Source organism: Hylaeus volcanicus, chromosome 8, assembly GCF_026283585.1.
Source record: "Hylaeus volcanicus isolate JK05 chromosome 8, UHH_iyHylVolc1.0_haploid, whole genome shotgun sequence".
In the NCBI taxonomy this organism is placed as follows: Eukaryota; Metazoa; Arthropoda; class Insecta; order Hymenoptera; family Colletidae; genus Hylaeus; species Hylaeus volcanicus.
In genome coordinates this window covers 4,502,017-4,524,153 of record NC_071983.1, presented here as the reverse complement: position 1 = coordinate 4,524,153, position 22,137 = coordinate 4,502,017, and the positions used below count along the sequence as shown (strand labels likewise).

Genomic DNA, 22,137 nt, shown 5'->3' with positions numbered 1-22,137 from the left:
ATAAACGTATCTGCCTATGCCACTGAAACCTGATTCTATTATTTTGAAAAATTCTGTATTCTAGAATTACAAATCCGAAGAGGACTCTCGTAGGAGTGAAAAACATTTGATCGAGTAAATCCTCCAAAAAACGTGTGTTATTCTTTTTTGGAGAGGAATTCTGATACCCAATGTTTAATTTCCAGCTAATTACTACCAGACTTCTCAATCCCCGTACGTTGACTCAAGGAACGCGGGAGCAACGGTCCGCAATCGTCGACTCACGCATACCATATCCTTTTCGACCAGAAAAGCTCGTGATCCATTTGATATTACAAAAAGTGTGCGTGGGCGTGGCGTGAAACCACTGTAGAGTTCAATGCGAGAAACAAGGCCTCCATTTAGGATTCCCCGAGTCTTCGAACGCAACCTTGTCCTCCGTCGTCTGGAATTCAAATAAGGGGCATTAAATTCAATGGCGGGGGGCAAGAAACCGATCCCTTCTACCACGATCGGGGCCTCGCAAACACGTTTCGAGATGTTTTCGTCGAGAGTTCAGCCGCAAGGCGAACAATCTCGCCGCAGCACTGCGTGATAAACCGCGTGCAGGGACGACACGTTTGATGTCCCAAGTCGCAACAGGTTTACTCGTACGTTTACGGCTTCGTTTTTCGTCGACAGATCGTGTCTAACGTCATTTCCAAGATCGTATTTGGGCCTAGTGTATCATTAGTACCATCCAAAGACGGCGATGAAAGAGTCAACAACCTCGAGGAAGATGCACGAGCTCTAATCAAGGTACCAAGAACAATCTTTTTTATTCTGGTTTGAAGATTCGAAAAGACAACGCAATCCTATTCGATTTAGTATATTGATTTGGACGAAAACCTCAAGTTTAAATGAAGGCCAGAAATCAAATTTGATTGAGCAGTTTCTTGATTTGAAGTCTCGATCTAAAGTTTTTGGAGTTGCTTCATACCGACTGACACTGACTAGTGCTTGTTAAAATAAATTAATTAACATTAATAATATCCATTGAACGTTTCGACTCGTCCTGTGGGTTATCGTCAAGTGTACAGTTATAGTTCGTTAACCCACCATTGCCTGCCAAGGACATTTCCGTTTGTCTCGTTTTCTTACATGATCTCTAACACAACATTTTTTACACTTGAATTTTCTGAAGTAAATAAATTATTCTAAGATTCTAATAACTTTCTACAACAATTCATATACGTTAGTTCTGCATATCTTTGGACATAGAAATTCGGAGTTGTAAACTACGACACAGCGACCAATTATTTTAATTTTGTATTGCATAAGTGCGTGAGAGTATTTTTGCGATACCTTTATCTTCACTCGTATTTGGCCAAATGATTTACGCTGATCGACAATCGTACAACGTAACTTTTTAACTATTCGTTAAAGTCTGGAAGTACTGAAGAAACATGACGCGGAGACACAGTTTTGCGAAAATCGAAGAAACGAGGAGAGAACCGAGGTAAGATGGCTAAATTATGTTTTCTAATGCTGTATTTCTATTTATCAGTTTTATCAAATTTATCGAACTAGTGGCGTCACTAGTTTGCATACTCGCCGCGCACTGAAACGAGCATGGTACTCGGTTATGCTTTATATTCTACGAATTTTATTTTATCTCTGAGAAAATGTTGATGTATAATAGTTGATGGCGTTGCTGACGTGTATATTCAAAAAAAAATATTTCTGTTGGCGAGATGAAAATACAAATTCAGATTTCTTTTATCGAGTGACCTTTTTAAAGCATGTTACGTTATAAAACGAGGCGGCGCAATCGTCGAAGCGTTCTCCCGAATCATACTATACAGTGCTTAGTGGTTCCTATAATCGTCGAATATTCGCTATAAATTGTCGCAATTGCATGCCACTTCCCTATAGTTCGTCCGCGCTCAACGACCCAGATATATAAACTCCTCTTAATATGTTCACCGCTATGCTAAATTCGCGTGAGTCCCGCCAGGTCATGGCCAGAGACGGGCCAACATTACTTGTTTAGAAATCAACAAATAAATGTACTACAGCAATTTATTTAACCATGTTCATTAGATTGAACAGTTCCACAAAAAAGTTTGTATGCATTCAATGCAAAGTGAGATGGATTTATTAAATTTATATATCCCTTTTACAATGAACTTGGGCCAAAGTGTAAGAGGCAGTAAGCAAGTCCTTGTTTTAGTCATGTAGAAAGTTTTGCGTTATAGTCTTGAATAAATCTATTCAGGATCTAACTTCAAAACAGAAGAAACCTATAAAAGTAAAACAAACTAACATAAGCGATGTAAAGAAGCCATGATAGGTGCAGTAATTGCTATTCAGGAGCTATCAAGACACTACAGATCCATACAATGTTCCAATTATATAGTCATGTAGGAGGTACAAGTCTGATTCTAAGATTCTACGAGTCTCTATTTGAATATTTACTTAAAAAATCATTTTATATCTACAGCACATGAGACAGACATTGTGTTACTGTCTAACCCTCAAAGATTTATACTAAATTTCTGGAAGTCACGTACTAATCTCACTACTATCTAAGAAATGTTAGTAAATCACCAAAACTTCAAAACATAACCTCAAATGTAACCAACGGTTCTCGTTGGTTAGAATGTTGGGGTATGTAATAAAAACGAGTGACCCCTGTAGCTAAGGATCACTATAATGTGCACGCGACGAGACGAATCCTGCGCAAATGATAACGAACGCGCAAACTCAGATTGATTTTCTCCGGTCAGCTGACGTTCAGCCATCGAACGATGCGGTTAACGTTTCGTACGATTTTCAACGGTCAATTTTAGCTAGCGGTAGAAACGAGATGGCAAAGAGGTCCTCGGTAAAACGGTATCGGGAAAGGTACAAGATTAATCGGTTGTAAATGGTGATCAAGAATCGTTTGCTTCGCATTGTGAGTGTTCGGTGATACGAAAACGAGAACGCTATATGTAGAACCTGTCAACTCGTGTTCCGTCGAATCGTCGATAGATGGCGGTAGCGATTAATTTTTCGATAAGAAAATGGTTAACTTTGCATGTTTTCTGATTCTCTCTTGTAGCAAAGAGAAAACATGACCTCGTCACCCTCGTCCAGCACCAGTTCCGCGTACGCCAGTACCGACGATGTTCGTCAGTATTATGGCAACGACAAACGAAACTTCCTCGATTCAGACGATGTTGGAACCGCTCGACTTTTGCGTTCGTATTCGCCTGGTCGCAACAGAACGAGCGGATTCTTCACGAGACACTTTGTCAACAAGTGAGTTGCTTTTCTGACAAGTAACTCCATGATGAGCAACATTTCTAACTAGATAAACGTTTCCATGAAATTTGATCTATCTCTGCTCTGTTTATTCGTTTCAATGCGAAACTGCGAAGGACTCTCAAAATTCAAGTGTTAAAATGCAGCGCAGATGGCGCTTTCGCCAATCGTACGTGAACACGTTTAAAACAAAAGATGGTTTGATTCGTCAGCGTGACAAGTCGCGGTTTCAAATAATCGCTCATTGTTGACGTTGATATATCACATAATGAAAATAACATTCGATAACGTTAATTCGGAAACGTCATGCAAGAATGAACGAAAGCAAGCAATATATTGAAACAGCTTATTCGTTCTTAACGTCACAAGTCTAAAAAAATTCAAGTTCTCCTGCTCGACACACAAACGCTGCATAAACAACTTTGTATCTGAGTTTGCGTGTTTCGTTATTGCACAATATGTTAAGCATAATATGTTCAAAGTCCACTAATGGATATTCAAAATAAACTGGTTGCAGTAGAATTAATAGATTAGCAATAAAGTGCACTCACCAAGTGGAGATCCACGTAACCTTGGAAATCACAGGTCCTCTTTTCGATGATTTCCTTATAGTACTCTGAAATCAATATCGATTCGATTGGTACATTATACGAATAGTATTTATTATAACTTATTTAGGCAATTACCCACTAAAAAAATCAAGGATTTACTTGAATAAGATTTCCATAATAAGAAAGTACCGCTTCGTTGCACTCTCACTCGTAGACTAAATCGAGATCGTAGAATCGATTAGTTGTAGAATTCGATATACATATTCGATGACGCGTTCGTATCGAAACGTTACTAGAAATCAACTTTCGATTTGTTTCGATAGCTCCCGCCAAAGCGCATATTATTTCAAAAGAATTCAAATTATAATTTTGACATAGAATCTAATACGATCAATCTTGTTATAGTTCAACAATGATTAATTTTCAGGTTTTACCTCACAACTAAAAATATTATAATAGTTGGTATAGTATTGGCAACGATGATTCTCGCGATAATAGCGATTTGCAGTATTTATGCAATCAACAGCGAGTTGGTAATACAGGAAAACGAAGTAGTACCACCTGATCCTGAAGAAAATTTACCTCCATCGTGGAGTAAGCTGAGAGTATTTAAACGAGGGGCTGTTTGCGCGGATGGTGCACCATGCGCTGCTATTGGAAAGTATGTAAAATATAAGACGATATATTACAATTAGTATTATCTCTCTTAAACAAACACAAAAAGTTATACCACCACGATCCTTTGCAGAACGATTTTAGAGAAAAATGGTTCAGCGGTGGATGCTGCTATAGCTTCGATGATTTGCAACGGTCTCGTAAATATGCAAAGCATGGGTATTGGAGGTGGATTCTTTATGACAATTTACGATAAAGCGGCAGGACGTGCATACACATTGATCGCAAGAGATCGAGCTCCTTTGGCAGCCAATGCTACCATGTTTGAAGGAAAACCCAAAGAAGCATCGTTTATCGGTATACTTTTTAGTTACTTTTTTTTTCTTTTTTTTATCTATGAAACATTATTTTAAATCGATACTTCCACGAATACCATCAGGTCCATTAGCCATCGGCACTCCTGGAGAAGTGGCAGGTTACTGGGAAGCTCATAAACGTTTTGGTAGATTACCTTGGGCTGATTTATTCAAACCTACGATCGACCTGTGCGAGGAAGGGTACAACTTGACAAATATCCAATACGACGGATTCAGATATAATTCGCAGAATATTTATAAGGATCGCGTACTAAAGTAATCACATCCACTTTAATTAATTTTTTACTACTCTGACGGTATAGCGTTTATAAAATATGCTTATTTTCAGGCAGTTGTTCGTCGATCCGGAGACTAATGATTTCTACAAACCAGGATCAATTATCAGGCCAAAGGTACTTTGCAAGACCCTGAAAATGATTGCTGAAAACGGCGCGTCAGAATTCTACAATGGTACCATAGGCCAGCTTCTAGTGAAAGATTTGCAAGAAAAAGGGTCAATAATAACGATGAAAGACTTGAACGAATATAGGTAGATGTTATCGAATTAACTGAATATTACAAACTATTTGCAGGCTGCTAAATAGTAATTACTTGTAGAGCGACGTGGGAAGAGCCACTGCAGACAAATATCTCCAATGGAATAAAAGTGTACACTGTCGGTATGCCTGCCAGCGGAGGTCTGCTGACGTATATCTTAAATATTTTAGATAATTTTCAATTCTCCACCGATAGCATAGCCGATTACAACCGAACGATTCTTACATATCACAGAATCATAGAAACATTCAAGTACGCTTACGCGTTAAGAAATGACATGGCTGATAAAGACTTCGTTGACATGAAGGAAGTGAGTAAACTCGTGACCAAATAAAATCAACACACGAATCTTGCAGCTGAATTATTTTCTAACTTGCCATTATGGTTCGTTTCTCCAAGTTAACCGAGAACCTGACGTCGAGGAGCTACGCGTACAAAACCCGAATGAAGATAGACGATCATAGAACGTGGGATGATCCAAAACATTATGGAGCATCTACGCTAAGCGTTGCGAAGGATCAAGGAACCGCGCACGTTTCAGTATTAGCACCGAATGGAGACGCAGTATCAGCCACTGGTACAATTAATTTCTAGTATGTTCGCTTAGCAGACACGTACTTCATCGCTCCGTTTTTTTCCAAGGTAGCACAAGAAAACTAATCTATTCCAAACGATTCTTTACTTCGGTAGCTTTGGAAGTGGAATAACCAGTGAAAGTACTGGAATATTACTAAACAACGCAATGAATGATTTCGGTATACCATCGACGATCAGCTACTTCAACATTCCACCTAGTCCAAATAATTACATTGCGCCTGGAAAGAGACCTTTGTCATCGATGGTACCCTCAATTTTGGTTGACTCCGATGGCAACGTGAAAATGGTCATCGGAGCCTCTGGTGGCACTAAGATCACTACGACTGTTTCTCAAGTTAGTATTTGGACAGTGTTACAGGAAATAAGAAAGAATGAAGAATCAGCTATGCGTTTCGTAATTTCAGATAGCGGCCAAGATCATGTGGATGGGACAAACGGTGAAGGAGGCCGTGGACGCACCGCGAATACATCATCAACTGTTCCCAAAGGAGGTGGCTTACGAATACGGCATTCCAAAGCAAGTGATAGATGGTTTAAAGAAGATAGGTCACAAAACCGCGAGATACAGAATCCGCGGTAGCGTGGCGTGTGTAATTTTCGTTGATAACAATACCGTTTATGCGAACGCGGACTTTCGAAAGGGCGGTGACGTGTACGGGTTCGATTAAACCCATTCGAATAATTATCGATAATATATAAACAGTATCTTCCAGTATAAGGTATAGGTCTTTAAACATAAAAGCCAATGTTGACTACAAGTATTGTTTCATTCTTCGACACTAAATTTTTAAATCTTTGACTTTGAAAACTACGTTATAAAATTTGTCCTATATGAAATTGTGCGAATTTGAATGTTCTCAATAAAGTTTTTCCACGTGTTACCTCTACACGTAATTCGTTCATTTTCTTTTACGTTTCAATCTACCATATTCTGGTATGTAAAATTTACTGAACATGCGATACAAACGATCTTTGTTTCATAAACGTAACGCCAACGGAATTGTACCGCGTTATTGATCGAGGGGACAATCGTAGAATGTTCTAGAAAATTTCAATTCGAACGAGCAAAGCAATAGTCGATACTATCCGGCTACATAATTTGTTGGGCTCCGTGCAGCTCATTTTTATTATTGTATTATGTTTTCTACTTCATTTGTGTGTTCGCTATAACGACGAATATCAATTTCTATAAATCTATTAATAGTTTCGAGAAAGTAGTTTGTAATTTCCAGTTATAGATGTTTCTACAAATAAAGTTTAGAAAAATGGAATGCAACGGCTCGACCGTAAACATGTATAATATTCACGGAGGAGAGACTAAAATGGTAGGTCGTAGATGGCGTTCAATGTTGCTATACATTCGCAGCCTTTGACATTCTCTACCTAACTATACTGAACTATACAGTAACAGGTAACAGGATTAATCGCATAACGAGATTATACGCGTACGCGGTATGCTCCCGACCGATTCTAATTTCACATGGTCGACAATTTCTGACAGTTTCGTATTGCCTTACAGCTAAAAAACTACGTTTCAACTTCCATATGCTGAGAAAATGACAAGCACCTACCACATGTGGCACAAGTATCGAACATGTTGCATTTTTTACGATAAAACTGTGCAGCGATGTCGCGGTTAATTTTTTTTATTTATAACCTTGAACAAACATGCTACGCCCCAAGGTGCAATGTTTTTACAGCTCGTTGAGTCATATTTCCGATAAGCAATAGCAGAAATTTAAAAGTAATGTCAATTTTAAGTCTACCCATTATAATTTATAACACACTCTACCTCCTAACAACTTGACGTTTGTTTGTTGTGTTTTAATGTAATCCTCTATATTTAGCTATGCCAGGCAGCCAAGTAGTTATACACAAAAAAATTCTCAGAAACAATTAATATCGCAACTATGACAAATGATTAAGATCAATTAAAATACGTTTCAAGCATATTCTACACACCTGTGGCTACAACGTGTCACGGTACACGTAACGTGGATACTTGGGACGTAAATAAACACATCTGTCTTCACAATCGCACGAACGTGCACAATGTCACACATTTTCGTATACGAGGTCCAATTAGCATCCGATAATTAGAGCCAATTAGAGCATATCGATACACCAACCCTGATACCATTCGACAGATTATACGACTCCATTTAACCTCAAATTTAATGATACCGATTCGAAGGTTCTAGTCGCCCAATAGAAATTATAATGCATTCTATGGCTGTATACATTACAAAATTATACTTTTTACTCTAATCCTATTACCCTCTCACTTTGGACCCCTAATCATCGTTACGAATATCTTCTGTATTCTTTCATAATGTTGATGCGGCTATCGAATCATCAAAGCTTCTTTCATCGAACTTGCGACGTGGTTCTGGAACATAAAAAGGGGAAACGCAACTGATATCGGTTATTTATTTCATTCCATGTTTGTAAACGATAGAGATAGATCATCTACCGACGTGGGACTCGCTATGATAAGAAGTCTTCTAGAAATAAACGTAATAAGGCACCAAATGCAAACGCGATAACGCCAATGTTTTGTTGACAAACATACTGATTACTACGAGAGTAATTCAATATAGGTCGAATTTTTCGAGCATTATCGAAGCTCGTCCATGTAAGAATACGCGGCACAAACAATGTGTATCTTGTTTCCAGAGTCAAACAAATGCTTAAAACAATGTGGAATAAAAAAACTTCAAGATTACAGTTGTATACGTGCAGTTTTCTAAACTGCGTAATTGTGCTATCAGGGCCGTGTGTATACCTCGCAAACGAAGCGTTTCGAATGTTTACTATGTTAGATAATCTCAATTATTGTTGGGTCGCATACAATACCACAAGACGATGTATGATGTATGTGTAATAAAAGGGCACTCTCAATATGTTGAATCTGGAAAGATTTGTTCAGTGTTTCACTGAATCATTTATTGAACGATCATTTATTGAAAGATCATTCGTTGAACGTCCATATACGTTACGAACTTTCCAGCAGTCATCGCAAATGTTCCGTTAATCTGTATAGCCGGTAACACGTCGAACGTTTCAAATACGAATTTGAGTTCCAGAACATTCTCTACCGGTGCGTTTTCACATTAATTTCATTTAATCGCATCCCAACTGGCCCATGACGAGTATATCTATGATTCTCGATTTTAATAAATTGAATTAATGCTTGTTTATATTATAAAATAAATTGGTAAAAGGATTGAATGGGCGAAAAAATATTCGCGTCAGGCACTGAAAATGCAAGAGACGTTACTGTAAGTTACGCATGCGTAGCAGTTTTGGAGCAAGCTATATAAGGAACCGCGAGCCGTCGCATCGAGAGAATATTGAACCAACAGTGCGAGCGTGAAAGCGTTTCGGCAGTGTTTCCGCTGTTACTTTCAAAGTATATTTTTTTGAAAATTCAAGAGCTATGTCTGACTACTACGTTGACGAATACGAGCATTTCAACTACGATTACGACAAGCATATCTTTACTGGCCACAGTGGTAAACAAAGAAGCAAACGCGAAGCTCTGACACATACAAATCATTTCGATCCGAGCGGCCATTCCAGAAAGATCCTGACCAAATTGATGAATTCCGAGCATAACAAACGAAATGCTGGAAAAACCAAGGCATAAATTGTAAGTAAAGAAAGTTTATAAAATACGTCGTAATTTCTGACGCGTTGTTGCTTGAGTTACGTTATCGATTCGAATTCAAACGGGGAGTGCGCAACCTTGGCCAGATTAGCGAGTGTTTACGGTAATGATGTTTAACTGCGTACGTCTAGTTTGAACTATTCATAAATTCGTGTATTCTCACGTAACGTAGAGTTAACGTCTTGAAACTAAGCTATTTTTAGTCGCGTATTATCATTTGCCTTTGAAAGTAGCCTGTGGGTATTACTGTTCTTTGTTCTTTTTTTTTCACAACTGCGCAACCATTTTAAAGGTGACTCATTTCTTACTCGGCACTTGTTGCCTTTTAGTCCCTTTGCAGTGAGATCAAAAAGAAACAATGTTTTCGAAATACACGGCTAGAAATATTTTACGTTTTTTTAACATTTATTTTGTTCTTCTTTGTTTCAGGACCTTGAAGTTTGCTGTCTTATTATTCGAAGAAGTGTTTGTTTGTCAATTTTGACAGACTAAAATCTTTTGGATATATAATAAGGAACAATTTTTTTTTTATTTCCTTCATTCTCAGCAATGCATTTAGTAGCTAAACATAATATTCTTGCTTAGAATAAATAATCATTAGTACTTAGTAAAAGAATAGGCAGCATCTTGTAATCATCATTATTTCTCATGGTATATCCTATCATTTTTAGGATAAATATTTCCTAGTTAGACTACTCTTGATCCAAGATCACCCGAATCTAGAGTTTTTGTGATACGATAGGAAGTTGATATGTGTATATTGGATTGACGCACATTGTGAAACTTCATAGTTCTCAAGTATCTACTTTGAAATATGAGTACTGACTGTAGTATATAGTGATTTACTTGAATCTGCGAAAATTTTGTATTCAATGTGGATATATTAAAAAGTTGCATTCATTTTGAAGATATAACTTAAATTTTCGTTAACTTTACATGACTTTATTATTGTTTTAAATCAATTAGAAAGTTCAATGTATTCAAAATGATTAAAATGTGTAATTATAACAAAAGAAATAAAAATTAATAATTAGTGAAAACGTGGTCATTTACTATTGTATTAACCTTCTCCAACCATTTATTTCTCATCCAATTTCGTGTTCAAATATATTACAAATGTTATACAAATTTATATACGTTTCCAAATTTTTACAACTTTTGTGAGATACATATATGTACATATTTATGCATTGAAAAATTAAAATATCGCCCACCAAATCCGACGCAATGTAATTCAATTGTACGGAACTATGTATGTAAAAATATTTAAAAAATAATTATATACAAATAGACTGCACATATCACTTACGATACATGTTACTTCCGATTTATAAAATCTTCGTGTTGTTTGTAAAAAACGCCATGATTGAAACAAGTTACGTTAGCTTGTATTTATTAAAATCTAACTCCTGTCTTAAAATACCAGTTAATAAAAACTCTGTTGATTGAACAGTGACAGTTTTTGGCGCTTTCGCGATAAATTTTGTTGCATTCGTTAAATCGCTCTCTTGGGAAATGACCACTGCTTTTTGTGGCCATGTTGATGGTGGTCGTACTAATGGTTTGCCACCGCAGGAAGTAATTATACCTGTAAAAACGTTAATTTTTTTCAAATATATACGGTCAATAGAATCAATAATTTTTAACATAAGAAACATACTTTTTAATTCTGGTAAGGGTGGAGGCGCCACGTTGGGTGTTAATACTACAGTGTATCCTTCTAATAGTTTCTGATCCTTTGCTTTTTCTAAACTTCCCCTTAACTTGAAGCCAAACTTAGCTTCAGCAGCAGGATCTTTCAGTATATAATTTTTTACATCCAAAAAATGGCCAACTCGTTCACTCTCAAGCAACCAATCAATCGAAACTATTGGTACAGATTGTCCTAATGCGCACAAAAACTTAAAAGTTCTCCGTACTTTGTCTGTAACCAATACACTACATTTGGATGGATCTTCGACTTGCGATGCACCTGTACATAAATGGAAAGGAAGGTTATACTGAGGTCAAATTATAAATCCTCTTCGTATATTTTTCATGCTCACCCAATTTTGTTAACAACTTGCTGAAGTCGTTTGTGACGCCTGTGAATAAAATTTTATGTTTTGTTTTGAACGGCGATGATGTTGAAAATGAAGAATTGTGATCAACATTTTGAGCACGTGTTGATTGCCGAGTGCCCCTCTTTTTTTTAGTAACAGGCTCACTTAAAGTAGTCATTTCAGACTGTACGGTATCCAAGTTGGAAATACTTGCAGAATCCACATCAACGTTAGTCGATTTGTTCGCACGTTTTCTAGTATTTCTGGTTGAGACATTTTTCGTTTCTTTTTGTACCTCTTTCTTTTTTTCCGAGTCTGATGTGGTACTTTGCTCTATGAGCGAAGCACTCATAATCATCTCTACTTCTTGCGACTCTTCGCTCTGAGAATTTATAACTTCTACCTCAAGTTGGCGTTTAGTGTTCGTTGCTTTTCGATTCTTCTTTCCTCGCGTCCTTATGTTTGAAGCAGCCTTTTCAGTTTCGATTGCGGCGGCTTTATTTGAAGCGGCTCGATCAGCGACGCTTGTACGACGAGTTGGTTTGGTTTCATTGCTGACGATATCTTCAATTGTACACTTTGTCTGGCTTCTTGGGGATACATGCTCTATTGGACTACTTGGAGAAAATCTCATGACTTTGACCATCAACTGTTTAGACTTTATGCTTTCTTGAGTAAATGACAGCTGCGTGTTGCGCGAAGTCTCTATACTGACTGGTGAATTTCGCGTAGTCATGTAATCAAGTATAGTCTCAGAATTTTTTTTGTTGACGGCAGTTTTTCTGGTTCTAGTTCTCCTGTCTCTGATAGTTTCAGATAGGCCTTCGTCGACACTTTCTCTACGTTTTTTTGTTTTATTAGTATCAATAGCATCCTCCGAGCTGAGCGATCTCTTTCTGCCACGTGAAGAACTTAAAGTAGTATTTTTCGCAGGTTTGGTAACTACGCTTCCGCCCAGAGCTTCCTTTTCCACCTGAAAAACAGACGAACGATCAACATTTTCTTTGCTGGAATTACGAGTTTTCCGGTTGCCCTGAATGGAAGGACTATGTCTTGCTTCCTCTTGCGAATCGATAGAAGAATTTGATTTTTGTTGCAATTCAGATCCACTCTTGGATTTACGTTTCTTGGCTGCTGTGTTTGTCACCGATTGTTTAAACGTTTCGATTACTTTCTCGTCATCGCTTTCGTCCACGTTTATAGACGCTTTGTCGACGTCAAAGTTATTAAACTTTTCCAAAATCGGCGGAGAATTCAACCTGCTAACAGAAGGTTCGGTGTCTTTGTTGTTCTCGCGTCTAGGTGTTTTTCGAGTTGATTTCCGTGGAACTGATTTTTTTTTGGGTTCAGCCTTTTTTCCCCTTCGTTTCGAGTGCATCCTGCCAGTATTCTGCCCAGATTCTGACAACGTTGGACTTGCTGGATTCGATAGAGTACCTGAGATTCTAACTTCAGGAAACGCGGCTAAAATATCATCATCATTTTCCTCCAATAATAGAGAAGCGAGTCGAGATACTTGGTTATCTGTTTTGGAAGATTTTTCTGATACCTCTTCGTTACTTTTAGGAACGTCTGTTCTTTCTGGTTCTTCTGAAGTTCCCAGTGTTGAAGACATCGATGGCGAACCTCGAACATTATCCTTTTCATTATTACTTTTTTTTTTATCGTCTGATGTGTCTGCAACAGGACTATCCACATCTTGGGAACCTATTACGTTCTTTTTTCGCGTCGAGGTTAGGTTGGTGAAGTAATTGTCCGTATTTTGTGATTCGTCGTCAGTGACGGTATCCGTTAAATTAGTCGTACGGTGTTGTCTTTTCGATGGTGAAATGGAAGCTATATCAATTTTGCTTTTCCTACTTCTTGGCAATCTCTTGGTTTTACTAATTATCGGCGATGTATTATTTTCGTTAGGCGAATGGCTAATGGTGGGTTTATCTTCGCCTTGTGATGACTGTAACATGTTGGTGAGAACCTGAGTTGACACCAGCTGATGCTCTTCTATATCATCATCGTTTATAACATCACTGAACATTTTTTTCAGATTTTTTTCCAAAGAATCATTTAAACTTGACTTGTCTGCGACCTTCTTAACGTCAGTAGTTGATGCAGATTCGTTTTCGTCGACTTCACTGATTAATTGAGTGGGCGCCATTTCGTAATCAGTGTCCTCGGTGTTATCCTCTACCACATCAGAAGAAACGGGCACTTTGTTGTTATCGAATTCCGAAACCTTCTCCGAAATGTTAACTATTTGAGTAGGCGCGTTATAGTCTACTTCTGTCTCACTACTTGCTAAATCGATAGAAGGTTCGTTTACTTTTGGAGAAGATTTAGTCATTGGAAGAATTTGTGTCGCTGCCATGTCGTCGTTGTCGACCTCCTTCATTCTTGCAACATCTTCAGATTTCTTCGTTTGAATCACTTGCGTTGGCGCGTCAAAATCCACAACAGTAGTTGATGAATTTGTACTTTTTCGATTTATACGTTGCGTAGGTACGTCAAACATATCTTCAGAGTCACCGCTCGTAGCTTCCTTACTTCCGTTCAGTCGCACTTCGAACGACGCGGATGCTCGTTTTTCTTTCACAGCTATTTCTGCGAAATGACCTTCTTCATCTGTGTCCGAATCTTCGCTATCGACTGATTGACTCTTCGAAGGGGTTTGACTATCTTGACTAGCAATGCGCGAGTATCTTTGGAATAAACAGTCTTGATTGGACTCGTCGGAGTCGTCTTCTACCTGAGAAGCTTTGGGTTGGTAATTAATGCGTTGAGTGGCGGCTTCGAAAATATTTTCATCTTCATTTTTGACTTGCGTTGCAGCGTCAAATATGTTCTCTTCGTCGGTGCTCTTGTCAGTTATTTCAGACGTCGATGATTTCAATTTTGACATATTCAGTGGATCATCATCCCCAAGCAAGTCCTCTAATAAATTTTGCGAACCAACTAAAGCGCGGCTTCTATCAAGTTCTGAACAGTCATCTTCGAAATTTGTCGAAAGCGATAACTGCAAACATTCCTGTGAACTTTTTTGATCATCTTTCGTATGTTCATCGGACGTAGTAGGCTCTTCTTTTATATGTACAACTGTTTGAAATGTTTCACATTTATCATCTCGAGTATCAGCATTATTGGAAGAGTATTTTCCCTCTTTCGTTTCATTATCTTTTATATCTTCCTTATCGTTATTGCTTTTACTCTCATCTGCTAACCCTATCTCTTCTGTCTTACATTTGTCGACATCACGAATGTTAATATCAGCATTTCGTGCTGAAGCATCATGATGTCCGATCTTGTTCGGTGCTTTTATATCATGGATATCTATATTAAGTTGAGTCTCCATATCGTGGATATCAACGGCATTTTGCGTCTCTATATTCTCATCGTGTTGCGTTTCCATATCATGAATGTCAATTGGCTTCTTGCGGACATGTTTTTCAATAGTTGCGATGTCGTTTAAGCAGACCTTTTGAGTTTCAACGTCATGGATATCCGTTTCGTTATGCGATTCAAACGCCTTCTGCGTCTCTACATCATGAATACTGACCCTTTGTTCGCCATTTCTCTGTTCCTGCGGAGTGTCACTTGATACATCTTGGTAAATCGTGCTGTCGTCAGAAAAGGAATCACGAATTACAGTCTTCTTAATGGTGCTGCTAGAGTTACGCTGAGGCGCAGATGGACGTCGAAACACGGCTCCTTCAACGTCAGCTTGCGTGGAAGGAATAATAGAGTCGTTTCCCACCGAAATGGACGAATTGTTCTGCACAAAGTACATATGATCATGTAATGGTTTAGGGTAGATAGTTGAGTTTCATACGGTAAAAAAAGAGTCTCAAATAATTTTATTTTAGCAAATATTTCTGTGAAATATTACTCTATATACAAAAAACGTAGTTAAGGTAGAAGATACTATGCTCTTACAATTAGGTCATAATCTGGTAATACTAATAATCTGAGACAAACGCGAATATTACTGACAGATAAGACTTATTCTGGCAATTCCTGTCAAAGATGTGACGCTATTACACGGTCGAATAATCTCTTCAACCTAATTACTAGAATACTTTTAAACTACTCAAGAAACGCGTAATAGTACCAGATAAGAATTAAGGCAAAATCTGCCAGGTAAGTCCTACCGATGACTTCAATTAGCAATCTGGGACAATACGGAATAGTTACCAATGACGAGTCAGGTGTTCCTGGAATGATCATATTTTTTTGACGATTTGGTGCCGGTGTTTCCGGGACCACGGAATCGTCCATTGGAGGATACACATTGTAAATTGCGTGTACCGTGCCAAAGTTGAGTTCGTTTCCATCTTTCAGTTCGTAACATCGGCCTGGCCTTAAAATCGTCTGCGAAAAAAATATTACGAGATGAGTAGAAGACTCGTCGTTGTAGTCTACAATATTCTGATTTCATCACATCAATTGAGGGTTCATTAGGTTAAATTAAAGGGTCACAAGATCCGGGTCGCAACACGGTTATACGAATAAGATAAAGTTGTATTACGTTATTGAGCCTCGTTTTGTTGGAGGAATTCAGATCGCAGATCCACGCTGTTTCGCGACTGCTGGCCTCGATCTCTGCGTGCTTCTTAGACACCGTCTGCAATTAAAAGGAATATTTTTGCTAATTAACCATCGTTGCCATAATACTATTATACATTGCACTAAATTTATGCGGATAATAAATGACAATACTTTAATTTATGTTGTATGTTATAACTATGTCTCCTGCAGTAAATGGACAAATTGCGATAAGGAACTTATCTCCGAGAGTCAACGACGGCGTAAACATCGACACATCTAAACAATATATCTGACAGTTATTGCATAGACGCCTACTGCCGCGTAAATCGAAACAACGGAATTTGTATTAACTTTGCGAAAAGTTAAAAATAAAAGTTATTCTCCAAGGTCTCTATGGACCAAAGAGATCTGCAAGGATCAAATCTCTCATGGAGTTTTGCCGGTATCACGAAAACAAATTACGTCCTCCATAGCACAAGCGATCTGCTTTATCTTATCATACGCATACAGATATTTCAGTTATAAGCAGCAGTAACCACCGTCCAGGTTACTATACATAGCAACTTATCGCTAACACATCATTTCAATTACCGAAGAAACTCCGAGAGTAGGGATTGTCGTACTGGCTAATTTATATACAGGACTACTGTTACAGAAGACTTCAGTGCATCGAAAATGTCTACACCGTGGTGTCTGTTGTTTCTGCTCGGATCTGTGACTTTCACGTGGGGTCTGGAAGACGGGCCAAGAGTTAGAACACCCCTTGGTGCCGTCAAGGGACGTTATAAGCTCGCCGGTAATGGAAGACAGTACGAGGCCTACGAAGGCATCCCTTACGCGTTGCCTCCGATAGGAAAGCTTCGATTCAAGGCAATTAACACATTTTTCTAAACTAATTTCTCTTCTATATTGTAAAATAATCGATGTATTGATAGTTCGTCGTGTTGAAATGTTAATTATGAATGAAAAGTCTGCGATTACTTAATTCCGCGTCAATGTTTAGCCTCCTCATCGTTTACCTCCCTGGGTGGGCGAACTATCTGCAACAAAGTTCGGTTCTCGATGCTTGCAATACACCCAAACGCCCCAACCACCGCAATACGAAAAGGTAATCGGTGCCGAGGACTGTCTCTATTTGAACGTTTACGTGCCAGCCCATGAGAGAACGACCACCAAACCGATGCCGGTGATTTTCTGGATACACGGGGGGGCATTCCAGTTCGGTAGCGGGCAGGATATGGGCGCTAAATATCTTATGGATTATGACGTCGTGGTTGTTACAATCAATTACCGTCTGGGTATATTAGGTACTTAATTACACAATTACTTAATTGTGAACATTGTTAACGCGAAGAATGACGATGTGTCCAAGTCTGATTCTTTCGTAGGTTTCCTTAGTACAGAGAACGAAGTAGTTCCCGGTAACATGGGACTGAAGGATCAAAGTATGGCTCTGAGATGGGTGTCGGAAAACATCGAGTGGTTCGGTGGTGACCCAAAGAAGGTGACTTTGGCCGGTTTAAGCGCGGGTGGCGCGAGCGTTCATTACCACTACTTATCGCCCATGAGTGCTGGTCTTTTCCAAGGTATCGAAAACGTTATCACAGACTTCCTATCGCATGTCGATGAAATAAATAATGACTGGTTCTTCTTTCTGAAATCTGTTAGGTGGTATTTCAATCAGTGGTACAACTTTTGACTGTTGGACACAGGCAGAAAATATGTTGGAAAAGTCCAAACGCGTGGCAGCCCTTATGGGTTGCCCTACAGGTAATACAAGGGAAATGGTACGGTGTTTGAGATATCGCCCGCCTACAGCTATGGTTGAATCCACTAGTGAATTTATGGTATATATTCTCTACTTTACAAATTTCTCGATTTATTTTTAAAACGGATAATTTGGTTTTAGCGATTTTATTATAATCCGTTCACGCCATTCGGACCAGTTCCGGAAAGATACGGAGATGAACCGTTCATCGATCGTACACCTGTTGAAATCGTGAGTAGTGGCGACGTTCATGATATTCCTTGGATTACTGGAGTGACCAGCGAAGAAGGATTGTATCCAGTTGCAGGTAAGAAATGTACGATAATGATTAATTACTCTTTTTTCAAAACGATTTTTTTTTTCAGAATTTGTCGCTATACCGGAAGCCTTGAAAACCTTGGAAGACAATTGGGATGTTCTCGCGCCAGATTTTCTCGATTATAATTACACTTTACCTAAAGAGAAACACGTTGAAGTTGCTAGACTCATCAAGAAACAATATTTTGGAACAAAAAAAATTGATGAAACGACAACGAAACCTTTGATAAAAGTAGCCGGTGATCGGTTTTTCGTTGTTGACAGTGAAAAAGCTGCCAGAATGCAAGCTAGCGTTAATAAGCAGCCCGTTTGGTATTACTATTTCTCGTACAGAGGCGCACATAGTTTGAGCGAATACGAGAGTAAATCTACTACTAATTATGGTGGGTTAAATACATAGATAGGAATAATAATATCAAGAAAAAGGAGAGTTATATGCATTAGATACTTTTTATAGGTGTGTCTCATGGGGATGATGCATTCACTGTTTTGGATACTCCTTATTTCGATGCCACAACAACACTGAATGATCGTAAAATGCAACAACTTTTGATCGAGTTATGGATATCATTTGCAACTAATGGGTGAGTAAAAAATTTAAGGAAATTATTCTGTGGTATTCTTATGTGTTCTTCTTTTACAATTTAGAGTCCCAAATATGGGAGGCATAGAATGGCCTAGATTAAATCCAAACGAAAAGGCACTTAATTACTTGCACATAGCTGGACCAGACAAAATCTCTATGGAGAGTGATGCAAACTTTGGACAGAAAGATTTTTGGAACTCTATCAAATTCAATGAAAATGTATTAAGCAGTCCATCTGATGGACGTACAAACAGAGAAGAATTATAAATATGTTTCCTTACCAATCTGTATCATATAAATTATATTGTATAATTTTATGTTGTCACAAAATTGTCCAAGTAAATCCTATATTATTTTAAGAAATTTCTTGAATATTATAAACATTTAGAATACAATTATTGTATGGAATTAAAAAACTTACCTGATCAGTTAACACGATACTGCATTCTGGTAGTCTGCCAATCGTGGTAATTCCTTTCTTAATTGGGTACGTGTTGGAACCAATATTCAATGTTCCCACCTAAAATTTTAAAAACGCTTAAGTTGCAATAGCATTCGAACGATTACTGTAACAATAATGAAATTTACAAAAATATTTAATCGCATTTACCTGTATTACTCCATCTCGGCTTGCATCATTCTGCGTAGAATGAGACAATTTCTGCGTCGGAGTAAAATCATAGTCGTCGCAAATTTGTGTCGCCGGAATATCCATCACGAAGGAAACTTACTTAAACGATCTAAATTATACGCGATTGTTTATTTATGTTTCTTTTTGTACAGTTACGAAATTTCACAAGATAACCTCACATGACGCGTAGTATCTCAGGAATTCATTCACAGTCATTGTGTGCGTGTAAAAAATTAGGCATGTAAGGAATACGAATACACGTTGACAGAACGAAAAGATTCCACATTACACAAACCACAGTTCAAAACGAACGATAAATAGTAAATTAAACAAAACACCGCAAACACGAAACATTAACCTTATACACGCACTTAACTTCCATATATTGTATTCCCGAATTCCGCCGCTCATGACCACTCGAATTCTACCAAGTTCTACAAGTGTTAAAAGATATCGTCATTTTATTGAAAACGTACTCAATACGTTAGTCATGCCTCTGTATGTATTAATTTGTAGGAAAAATACTCTAATAGTATCTACAAATGCTTCTAATGAACTTTAATTTAATAAATAAATAGACATTCAAATTTCCCGCGGGAAATGGTGTTGCCATCTAGCGGTGAACAGGCCGAACTATTTTCGGAGTTTGATCAGCGCCTCTATCGGGAAAATGCCCAAGTTTGTCCTCAATAGTTCCTAATTTTACTGCTAGATGGCGCTGGTAACAGTGTTATTTACCGACATGATGGTAATGTATCGACAGGTCGGTAAAACGCACGGTAAACAGCGCCATCTAGAAGTGAAAAAAGGAACTATTGAGGACAAACTTGAGCGTTTTCCCGATAGAGGCGCTGATCAAACTCCGAAAATTAGTTCGGCCCGTTCACCGCGAGATGGCTATTCATTTGAGTGAAAATACAGGAAAACCACAAGAGAAATTGTGATAGTTTAAATGTTTTGAAATGAAGGCCAGTTGATCATTAATGAATAGTTAATACGATTCATGGCTTTATAACACTACACTATATTACTTTAATATATTAATTAAACTTCAGACTGCGAACCTATAATCACCAATTCTGTTCCACGAAAGGCGAAGAGAATTGATAGCACGTCAAAGAAGTTCCAACTATCGAAAGTCGAGGCCGCGAAGAGCCTCATAGAAGACGAATGGCGTTAAACGACTTTAATAGAGAAACGATTACTCTTCAAAGGCATTCGGCAAGTTCGCGTGCACGTTACTATATAGCAACGATAATGTTGGTCAACGAACCCTTCCGACGCTAGTCGACGGTTCAATTGAAATTCACCCCTCGCCTCGTGTGTCCCGTTGTTATCGTTTCAAGGGTGAAAGTCTATTTTCTTCGACGAAAGCCCGCTTTCGGGTCATCGAAAGAGATTAAGAGACGCTGGCCGAAAGACACTAGGAAACGTCGACGGGGTGTTGACCTCGATGGTAATTTATCGTTCGTTAAATAATTTATTTTAGATTAATCCAGCGATTTCTAATAATTATCCAAGGACACCCGCGTACGCGAAAAATAACGCGCGTTCCATCGACCCCTCGCCACGGTCGTTATTATTGCAGTAATCGCTTAAATGGCAGTAATACTTATTAGTGGTTCCAATTGAAAAAAAACCATTTCTAACGTTTCCGTTAATAATGGTTTTGTTTCTTATACCATTATATATTCTTTACATTCCGCAGGTTGAACGCGAACCGAGATTGTTGCATTCGTCTTTGAACAGGTTGGATCAATAGAGAAGATAAACATCGAATAGCTTTTCTTTTGTTCGCTTGACCGTTTCGAAATGCCTGTTACTTGGACCAAATACACAATTGCGGCAGTTGCAGAAACGTGGCCTTCTATAACACGAAGAACACTATTGAAGACGTTTCGAGAACCGATTTTCTTTACTACATAGTTAATACTCCATTGCATCATTAAATAGTTACTTCCAACGATCTCAAACAAAAAGTGTGCATAGCTAATGACCAAGCGCGCTCGCTTGTCGCTTTTACCATGGATCTGGAAGTTGATCATCTGGAAAGCCGCAGAAATATTCACGGTGACGGTGGAGCAATCTCGGAGACGTCGTATCCGGGCGGAGGAGACCGAGAAACGAGATCATTTCGTTAAGTGTATTCCACGCTAACAGCTCCGTAAATCACGAGATACGAAAGCGTCTCGTGCTTTAAACGCGCGAAGTTGGAAGAACCTACGAAGGCGAGTTTTAAATCAAGGATATCGCGTGGCTGAGCCTACGCCCGTCTTTAAAAGTCTAGATGAAAACAACGACGCGGTTTCCCGAGTGAAAAAATTGAAACTTTCAATGACGAACCTCTGTGATTCTTCCGAGTCCTACGGGTGGCTCATCAGTGTTTCCTGCAATAAATATTAGTTTTAGTTTTACGATTATTCTTTCTTAAGTCTTGGAGGGGATCGTGTAAATGTTTCTGAAGTTTCATATTTATTTTGATGTTCATACTTATTCGATCTCCTCTTTTATTGGTAGGGCTGAAATTTGACTTCGTACAAAGGTGTCTCGATATATGCGCAAATACTTGTTTGAAATAACAGTAACAAACGAAGATGGAATTGTGGACGCATCAGGGGGTCGCGGAAAGGAATAATTAG

The 22,137-nt window shown here is 38.4% G+C and overlaps 5 protein-coding genes across 29 annotated transcripts in view; 3 read left to right on the top strand and 2 right to left on the bottom strand.

The window, feature by feature from the left end:
- Positions 1 to 8,697, bottom strand: part of LOC128881557 (phytanoyl-CoA dioxygenase, peroxisomal-like) — a 56,851-nt gene extending 48,154 nt beyond the window's left edge. For 11 of the 22 annotated variants that reach the window (XR_008458102.1, XR_008458103.1, XR_008458105.1 and 8 more), the window contains exons 1-2: positions 3,954 to 4,039; positions 3,819 to 3,883 (exon numbers count right to left, since the gene is read on the bottom strand). The gene's annotated coding sequence lies outside the window, so the exon portion shown is untranslated. Of the gene's footprint in view, positions 1 to 193; positions 425 to 3,818; positions 3,884 to 3,953; positions 4,040 to 7,906; positions 8,334 to 8,417 lie in introns of those variants that run through there. The other 11 variants (XM_054132748.1, XM_054132750.1, XM_054132737.1 and 8 more) reach the window with 11 other exon arrangements.
- LOC128881551 (scoloptoxin SSD14-like) lies at positions 578 to 6,829 on the top strand. 3 transcript variants are annotated; one of them, XM_054132718.1, is made up of 10 exons: positions 578 to 777; positions 1,405 to 1,477; positions 4,246 to 4,479; positions 4,567 to 4,790; positions 4,873 to 5,065; positions 5,139 to 5,339; positions 5,408 to 5,657; positions 5,747 to 5,940; positions 6,038 to 6,278; positions 6,349 to 6,829. In XM_054132718.1, the coding sequence occupies exons 2-10, from the start codon at positions 1,425 to 1,427 to the stop codon at positions 6,610 to 6,612; spliced, it is 1,854 nt and encodes a 617-aa protein (XP_053988693.1). In that variant the 5' UTR covers positions 578 to 777; positions 1,405 to 1,424; the 3' UTR covers positions 6,613 to 6,829. The 3 variants fall into 3 exon arrangements, with proteins under 3 accessions (XP_053988693.1, XP_053988694.1, XP_053988692.1); XM_054132719.1 differs by having other exon boundaries at positions 1,300 to 1,477; XM_054132717.1 differs by lacking the exons at positions 578 to 777; positions 1,405 to 1,477 and adding exons at positions 2,384 to 2,917; positions 3,065 to 3,264.
- Positions 8,698 to 9,279: 582 nt separating the features above from the next.
- LOC128881565 (nuclear protein 1) lies at positions 9,280 to 10,654 on the top strand. Its single transcript, XM_054132757.1, has 2 exons — positions 9,280 to 9,596; positions 10,044 to 10,654. The coding sequence occupies exon 1, from the start codon at positions 9,384 to 9,386 to the stop codon at positions 9,591 to 9,593; it is 210 nt and encodes a 69-aa protein (XP_053988732.1). The 5' UTR covers positions 9,280 to 9,383; the 3' UTR covers positions 9,594 to 9,596; positions 10,044 to 10,654.
- An 8-nt stretch (positions 10,655 to 10,662) lies between these two features.
- LOC128881549 (mediator of DNA damage checkpoint protein 1) lies at positions 10,663 to 19,997 on the bottom strand. The gene is made up of 7 exons (XM_054132698.1): positions 19,478 to 19,997; positions 19,289 to 19,387; positions 16,176 to 16,271; positions 15,842 to 16,018; positions 11,660 to 15,422; positions 11,275 to 11,586; positions 10,663 to 11,202 (listed from the first exon to the last, which is right to left on the bottom strand). The coding sequence occupies exons 1-7, from the start codon at positions 19,580 to 19,582 to the stop codon at positions 10,991 to 10,993; spliced, it is 4,764 nt and encodes a 1,587-aa protein (XP_053988673.1). The 5' UTR covers positions 19,583 to 19,997; the 3' UTR covers positions 10,663 to 10,990.
- On the top strand, positions 16,574 to 19,305 carry LOC128881553 (carboxylic ester hydrolase-like). 2 transcript variants are annotated; one of them, XM_054132721.1, is made up of 10 exons: positions 16,574 to 16,637; positions 16,706 to 16,741; positions 16,851 to 17,065; positions 17,199 to 17,502; positions 17,584 to 17,781; positions 17,864 to 18,042; positions 18,105 to 18,270; positions 18,329 to 18,664; positions 18,739 to 18,865; positions 18,930 to 19,305. In XM_054132721.1, the coding sequence occupies exons 1-10, from the start codon at positions 16,589 to 16,591 to the stop codon at positions 19,132 to 19,134; spliced, it is 1,815 nt and encodes a 604-aa protein (XP_053988696.1). In that variant the 5' UTR covers positions 16,574 to 16,588; the 3' UTR covers positions 19,135 to 19,305. The 2 variants fall into 2 exon arrangements, with proteins under 2 accessions (XP_053988696.1, XP_053988697.1); XM_054132722.1 differs by lacking the exon at positions 16,706 to 16,741.
- Positions 19,998 to 22,137: the final 2,140 nt, after the last annotated feature.

Bases quoted from the DNA above. Each gene is read 5' to 3' on its own strand.
- LOC128881551 (XM_054132717.1), top strand. From the start codon at position 2,888: ATGGTGATCAAGAATCGTTTGCTTCGCATT. The intron at 4,480-4,566 runs GTATGTAAAATA...GATCCTTTGCAG, and splicing joins CCATGCGCTGCTATTGGAAA to AACGATTTTAGAGAAAAATG. The intron at 4,791-4,872 runs GTATACTTTTTA...GAATACCATCAG, and splicing joins CAAAGAAGCATCGTTTATCG to GTCCATTAGCCATCGGCACT.
- LOC128881565 (XM_054132757.1), top strand. From the start codon at position 9,384: ATGTCTGACTACTACGTTGACGAATACGAGCATTTCAACTACGATTAC.
- LOC128881553 (XM_054132721.1), top strand. From the start codon at position 16,589: ATGGACCAAAGAGATCTGCAAGGATCAAATCTCTCATGGAGTTTTGCC. The intron at 17,782-17,863 runs GTATCGAAAACG...GAAATCTGTTAG, and splicing joins GAGTGCTGGTCTTTTCCAAG to GTGGTATTTCAATCAGTGGT. The intron at 18,043-18,104 runs GTATATATTCTC...ATTTGGTTTTAG, and splicing joins AATCCACTAGTGAATTTATG to CGATTTTATTATAATCCGTT.
- LOC128881549 (XM_054132698.1), bottom strand. From the start codon at position 19,582: ATGGATATTCCGGCGACACAAATTTGCGACGACTATGATTTTACTCCG. The intron at 19,388-19,477 runs GTAAATGCGATT...TTAAAATTTTAG, and splicing joins GCCGAGATGGAGTAATACAG to GTGGGAACATTGAATATTGG. The intron at 11,203-11,274 runs GTATGTTTCTTA...ACGTTTTTACAG, and splicing joins ACCCTTACCAGAATTAAAAA to GTATAATTACTTCCTGCGGT.